The 7,891-nt window shown below is 31.5% G+C and overlaps 1 protein-coding gene across 1 annotated transcript; it reads right to left on the bottom strand.

Annotated features, from left to right (window-relative positions):
• LOC132599445 (alpha carbonic anhydrase 7-like) lies at positions 1–4,118 on the bottom strand. Its single transcript, XM_060312818.1, has 7 exons — positions 3,965–4,118; positions 3,451–3,671; positions 2,367–2,473; positions 2,123–2,225; positions 1,726–1,893; positions 1,418–1,471; positions 1–370 (listed from the first exon to the last, which is right to left on the bottom strand). Exons 1-7 carry the CDS (start codon positions 4,056–4,058, stop codon positions 287–289), a joined length of 831 nt encoding a protein of 276 aa, XP_060168801.1. The 5' UTR covers positions 4,059–4,118; the 3' UTR covers positions 1–286.
• Between the last annotated feature and the right edge of the window lie 3,773 nt (positions 4,119–7,891).

Raw genomic sequence — 7,891 nt, 5'->3', positions numbered from 1 at the left:
TTTACAAAGAACTAAACGTCTTCAATTATTTTGGCTACAATTAAATATTGAATGATCGATCAATACAACAAAGAAATATGTATACTACTATATAGTGGAAAGAATTCCGATCATGTTACTAAAAAAAAAAAAAATTAAAGAAAGGTAACAACCATTTATGGAATATGGCCATTTCTAGCTCAGCTCATATACTGAGCTTAATTTTGTTCTACTATAAACAAAATCATCATGATAATTATAACTATGAAAATGATTAAATCCTTCTGGGATTGTAGAGCCATTTCAATTATTCTTTAGGATCATTTGGTCTATAGAGTAGGATCGGTCGTTTGTTTGCTGCTTGGACTGGTCTGGAATTTGTATCAGATTCCTGCAAAAGGAAAAAAACATGATGGAGAGAGCATTAGTATCTATACCATTAGGTTAAATTGACATACAACAACAAATAATTCCTCATAAAAAGGCTAATTCGGTAATATAAATGGATTTAAGTTATGTATATTGATAGTATATCTATAAAGGTGTTTTAACTGGATACAACGTATTATTAATCTATTTTTCAAGTTAGCATATCAGATTTAATAAGAAAAGTTACATGTTACGTTGTTGTAGGTCAACTTAATCTAATACTTTAGTTAAGTATTAAGTTAGAAGAGGTCGTGGGTTCAATAATGCTTAATCACAATTTTAAGCAAAAGATGTTGTTTTTCCAAAAACATGCTTGTGCTGAGGTTTAACCTCCAACATCAAAGACCAAAACTAGGCGCTAAACCATATATCTCAACAAAACATATTCTTTGTCAAGAGGTGTCCATTCGTTTATTTATATATATATATATATATATATATATATATATCACCCTTAGCTCCGACAATACACCCCTTAGCTCAACGTGCATGGGTCCGCCCTTGAGTATAAACAATTTAACTAGATATATAAGGGGTTATTATTCGGTTTTGCTAGTTACCATATTAGACTTATTGCTACGAAAAGTTACATGTCATTTTAGGTTAACTTAATAAATTTGATGGTGTAAATTTTTTATATACTATTAGGGGTCGTTTGGTATGATGAATAAGCAAAAATAGTCCTGGGATAAAATTTAGTACCGCCTTGTCCTACGTTTGGTTGGGATAAAATCGCGGGATAACTAATACCCGGATAAGTTATCCCGGGATTGTAGTGTTTTTTATCCTACATAGAGGGTGGGATAACAATCCCGAGATAACTAATCCCAGAATTAGTTATCCCGAGATAACTTGTTCCCTAACCAAACTTATAGCATAAAAATCAATATAATGTCAATGTATATTCTAAGTTAAATGTAATGGAGAATAATTGATAATTACTAGGCAATAATCATAATTCTAAATTGTAATAACATAGTTAATTTGGAATTGAAGTGTCGCAACTCACATCATGAACCGCCTCGCGGATTAGCTTCATTTGTTCTCTTGTGACAGTCCTCACCTAAGAAAACGTAAAGACGAAGTCGAATATTAACTTCAAAGTACGTTATAATAAAAGGATAGCTTGGTACACTAAGTACTTTGTGTTTAATTTAAAGTCCCAAAAAAGCCACGATGTATCAGTATTGACTGATTCTACGGCTCGAAACTCAAGACCTATCGATTATACTGAAACAGTTTTACCGTTGCTTCAAAGCTTCCTTTGAACTACGTTACAATGAAGAAGAAAAAAAACCTTTGAAGTTTTGAAATTACCTTTCTTACAATAGTCCAGACAACATCTTGAGTGCAAGGAGGAACAGTCAACGAGCCAATATATCTGTAATATTTTCTGCTACCCAACTTTATTTCTTTTGGATCAATTACTCCTATCTTTCTCTCCACACCTGTTGTATGTGCTAGAGCTTTTAAATCACCCTCGATCTGAAATCAAAGATCGACCATATTACATATACCGATAGTGTTAAAGAATATTTACATTATCAGTGTAATTCGCTTGTCGTAGTAAATTACATATCCTATATTGTTAGGTTACTAATTCCACTAATTATGAATAATTATTTATAGTCATCTTCTAAGTAGCTTAATAGTGTAAATATTCTGGCGTATGAAAATTAACTCTGAATTAAAAGTTGTGTTTAGTGTAATGTACTTTAGACAAGAAGGAATCAGCTCTTCCAATCTTGTACATTATTCCAACAACTGCAGTCTTTCCATCCTCACTTTCATGAACCAAATGAACCTCCAAATCAAATCTGCAGTTATTCATACAAAATGGCACTACTTAAATATGTAAATTCAAGAATATTACAAACAAGAATAAACAAGAAAGTATATAATAATAATAATAATAATTATTATTATTATTATTATTATTAAATAAATAAATTAAGGACCTTCTTCCATTGATAGTATGTTCAGAAGGGGAATGCCAATGAGCCTGATTGAGTTGATATTTTGTTCCATTTATCTCAATATGTCCTGCTCCACCTTCCCATCTTAACTGCAGTAATAAATAATTATATTCATCAAATTTATCACAAGAGAAGAAAAATAAACCACTTGTTAAGTATCATGAGAATTTTCCAAAATTTACGCATATATTTACAGATTAATATAAATTACTATTCAACGTAACGTTCCCATAACTCCCCTCTTAATTTCAAGAAATTAAACACCTAACAATATTGTCGCATATTCAAAAAATAACTTGTTGTTTTTTTTCGCTCGTGGTAGGTTAAATAGTGAATAACACCAAACAAAAAATAATGATTGTATATTTGATTAATTTCATGTAGTAGGTCAAGTTGTTGATAAAGAGGACCTATATAGTTCAGCATTACCAAACAAATTGGGTTTACTCCAACTTTATATGCCATTGAGGCTTGAAATTATCGCAAATCTAGAATTATGTTTACACCAAATTTATATAGAATGTTTTATGTTCTTTGGTTCGGTGAGTTGAAGATATTTTCCGAAAAAAGTTATGTTAAATAATAATAATAATAATAATATTTGCAAATCAGATAGTGTTTTGATGAAACATTTGAATATGTACTTTTACTACTAAGGAGTGTTGAGGATGAATAAGATCCTTCCATCCTTAATCATATTTCTCGATTTTAAACCCTAAAAATGGAGAAACTCCATGTAGGCTGTAGCTAGGGAACACTTCCGGCTTTGTGGGTCATGCATGACAAGAATTAATCCGAATTAGTCGAACAAGTAAATCTTGAATGCCGGATGGTCAAATCGAAGAATTGAGTATTAAAGATCATTTATAAGTGTGGTTGGAGCAACTTATAGGAAACAAAAAATTAAGGTCATTGTAAGAAAAATAATTTCCGTCCATTGGTAACGAAAGCCAGTTTTCCTTTTCTTGTAACCCAACAACAAAAAACAACTTATGAAATATACTTTTATAAAAAATGACACCCATCGTACCAAGCAGAATAAAAACTGTGATCTTTTTGTTCTTACCATCATATCATGTCCTCTATTCAAAAGAGTAGCATAGGATGATGCTTTGTAGCTTCTTTTAAGTCTTCCCAAATAAGAAACAACTTCAACTCTCTCATTCAAAAGATCAATTGGAGATTGCAATTTTCCAGAATTACACGTACTCCATTCTGGATGAATTTCACCCCAATGTGCTGGTCCATTCTCACTTTCTTCATCATAACTAAACTCACTTTCATCATCTGTAAAATAATAATGAAAATATTATAATTAGAACACATGATTGTTACAAAAGTACTAAACTGAGAGAAATAAAGGTTGTGGTGGAGTGGTAAGTACTCCTTCATTCTTAAGCAGAGATCTCGGGTTTGAGCCCTACTGGATATGAGTCGCCTTTATTAATTAGGGAGCGCTTTACCCAATGTAAGACTTTTCAGCATGAATCCAAATTTAATCGGACCCAATGCGGGTACCGAATACTAATAGAAAACGAAAAAGAAAAAACTAAATTGAGACACAATCTAAAGATACTAACCAACTTCATGACATGTTGCAAGAAATAATGCACTTGTGAGAAGAAGAAAAGAAAGGAACAAGATTTTGTTGGTTCTTGCAAGCATTGTATCCATATTTTTCCCACTTTAGAAAAAGAACTTTGTGTTTTGTTGTTAAGGTAACTTAACCTTTAATGGATGCTTTTATAGAAGAAAAATTAAAGTTGTATTAGTGGAAAGTAAAATGTGAAACTGACCAAGAAGATCTTAAAAGCTGTGCCTTTGACTATACTTTCTGTGTGAATTAAGAAGTTTCTAGCTATTTGTGAGCAGGTTTGAAGCATATGTTATTTCTGTTAATTAGAACATAAATACATAATACACATATTGTAAATTAAAAGACAACAAACAGCCCCTTTTTAAAATATATTTCCTTGAGTCTTCACGTTGGAAATTCTATTCAATTTTTAATCAAATTCGTTTGTTGAAAAAGGTCCTTTTTAATTAATTTCTAGCTATTTGAGCTGGCTGAACATTTTTTCTTCCAGTATTCAATATTTATATTGGAGTCCTAATAATTTGGGTTTGTGTTGCGTGTGCTCATTATGGGGCCGGGAAGCGATTCTTATAAGATTTTTTTTTTTTAAATTTCGGGCTCGCACTCAAAATTTTTAATTAAGGATGGAGATATATTCTATCAATCCCAAAAAATTCTTGGTGAAAACATGTCAAATATATCAGGTTTGAAGCGTATGTTGTTTCTTTTACTGAAAACAAATTACAAATATGAAAAGACAACGGACAGCTCATTTTCAAATATATTTCCTCGACACTTCATGGTGGAAATTCTATTCAATTTTTAATCAAATTTGTTTTGTTGAAAAAAGGTCCTTTAATAAAATAAATTCTTTTTGTCTCTATGATTTTGTTGATATCGAATGCATGTTTTTTTCCCTAAATGATTCATTTGTCGTCACCATATTATTGCACTTGTTTTAAGCAAATAAAAAATTATTGCGCTTGCACAATTGTCAGGGATACATTGTTTACTACTCCCTCAGTTTTAACTTATGTGAACCTATTTTCTTATTAGTTCGTGTAAAAAGAATTGTCACTTTCTATAGTTGGAAACAATTTACCTTTATGCAGTGATTTATAGCCACATGTGACTCATTTAAAACCACATGTTTAAAAATCTTCTGTTTTTTCTTAAATTCCGTATCTAGTCAAATGGTTTCACATAAATTGAAACTGATCGAAAAAATATCTAAGTATAGAAAATAAACCAAAAAAGGAGGAGTTTATCAAAGTGCAACTTGTTGGCTGCTGCGTGGAGTACTGGGATTTGGAATTCACCTTCCAATATTACCGCAACAAAATACTGTAATTTGCATGTAAAAATTATTGACAATATCCCTTTGAATTTAACTTCTATACGTTGATACTTGATAGTATAAAAAAATTATTTATATGCTATCAGATTACCTAGATAATTTTACAAAACGTTTTTGAAAAGTAAAATTAATAATCTGAAAACTAAGATAGATTACTCGCCATAACCATTTATAAAGTACTAATTATGTAACTTTTTAGACCATCATATTTATAAGTTAAATCCTATGTCCTATAGTAAAAGATGTTCTCTTATAATTAATTAATCACATAACACTATGACGAAAATCAAACCTTAACATATGATCATGTGCTACAGACTGAAAATATGCTTTTTTTAATTGCCACCTTCTAGACACCCTTGAGAAGCCTAGGAGACTAACTGCCTGTGGCGACACATTAATTAAATGCATTTTTCTGTTATTTAATTCGTTGATACTTGAAATTATTCTTTGACACAATGACATTTATAGGTAAGGTATATATGCTGATCGTTCTGATGACCTACCAAGTGTTTCTAGAACATTTCATTTCATTAATAATAAGCATACAAACTTATGGAATGATTTTGCAATCTGATTGTTCCATTTATTTTTTCAAAATGAGAGTTTTTTTCACCGACAAATATTATAAATTCTGTTTTGATCGAAAACGTATAAAAAAAAAGTATTTTATTGGAAATTTACATTTGGAGGTGCAGTTTTTGATATTTTCGATCTATTTTCTAGAGTATGGTACAATCTTTTGAGGTGCAAACTATGTTATTTTTGGTGTCTCGTACAATTTTTGCGTTCTAGGACTTGATGAGACTTTCCCCGATCTTTCTGGCTAAATTTTCCCCTCACAATTCTTCTAAAATATAAGAGTTTGCTAAAATACTTAAAGTCATAAACTAAAAGTGCTCACTTTCGGTAAAAGACTAAAACTGCCTAGAAGTATAGTTAAGGGATTAATTTGAACCTAACACCAAGCATAAGAGACAATTTTTATTCTTTCTGATATATTTTTATCACCTAATCACGATTAATAATATGTTTTTTCACTTTATAAGATTAAATTCATTGATCTATTGCCAATATATATGTGTGAGAAATATTTATTCAAGTTCGATGTTTGCATCAAATCAAGTAATGTATTTAAGCATAAATGTCGAAAATTAAATAGGAAATACAACAACAACATATATCTGGTGTAATCCACAAGTGGGTCTGAGGTGGGCGAGTGTACGTAGACCTTACTCCAGCCTTGTGAGGTAAAGAGGTTGTTTTCCGCAGATCCTCGGCCTCGGCTCAAAAACACATTTTTCGGAAACATGTTTGACAAACAGAAAATACATGCTGTATTAATTGATCATCGTTACATATAAAAATACGTCATGCACTTTTTCGTTTGATGCAAATATATATATTAGGTGCAGATAGACTATTTTTCTCATCGTATGCAGAAATTGGGACCAAATAAATGGTCGTTAATTTTTACTGGAGCACTTAGGAGAAAAAGAAAAAGTTTCTTACCACACAACATAGAAAGGTTGGCGAAATGGACCGAGAACAGTATAATGATGTGTGATGAGATTTATTGCAATTGAAGGGAGATTACGAAAACGATAATCATAATTAAATATTTGTTTTTCCTATTCTTTGGTTGTCATTTGTGGAAGGATTAGTTGAAATCCTCCCTGACTAATGGCTAACTTTTTTTTTTTTCTGCAACTTTGACTCTCTCTCTATATTTTTGTATACCTATCTCGAATATATCGAAAATTTATACACCGACTCAACTAATTCAAATTCGTGTAGCTTAGGACTCATTTTAAAGAAAAATAGTTTCTATTAGAATTCTTTTTATTACAAGCTTGATTGATTAAGAATGGAGGCCGATATTATTCATTTCTTCATATTTATGGTGGTGACTATATTTAAATCTATTACTCCTCAATGTGAGATTTTTTTTAGTTTCCATTCGGTGTTCGATATTCACTTTCAGGATGCAGGTTATAGAGGGTCAATTATGAGTTCAAATGCACTCAGTAGTTTTGAGACCTTAAAAAAGGCAGTCCGGCACACTAAGCTCACACGATGCGCGGGGTCCTGGAAGGGCAGGATCACAAGGGTCTATTGTACATAGTATTACCTTGCATTTCTACAAGCAGTTATTTCCATGGCTTGAACCCATTACCTACCGATCACATAACAACTACTTTACCAAACCCTATATATAAATTTAAAAAAATCCACTAAACATATATGTACATCCTTGTATTTGACTATGAACTAAATTGTTATTATAGTATTAACTTGCAGTTGCGACAGGAACCCATAAACATTAAATCCTGGATCCACTTTAGTCTGCTTCAATTTGAGGCTCGACTTGTCCGATTTCCTGCCAGAAAACCCTACATCAGTTAAACTCTCACCATCAAAGGCGACCATTCCCAAGGCTCGGATAAAAGTTTTGGTAAAGAATATAGTGTTATTTACTACCCTACCACAACCTCGACGGTGGGAACAAAAAAGTTTGATGCAAGAAAGAAACTTCGTGTAACTTCAAACATCGTGGCTTTCTGCCCAAGGAAG

The sequence above is a fragment of the Lycium barbarum genome, chromosome 6 (genome assembly GCF_019175385.1).
Source record: "Lycium barbarum isolate Lr01 chromosome 6, ASM1917538v2, whole genome shotgun sequence".
Classification (NCBI taxonomy): domain Eukaryota; kingdom Viridiplantae; phylum Streptophyta; class Magnoliopsida; order Solanales; family Solanaceae; genus Lycium; species Lycium barbarum.
This window is presented reverse-complemented; position numbering and strand designations above follow the sequence as displayed.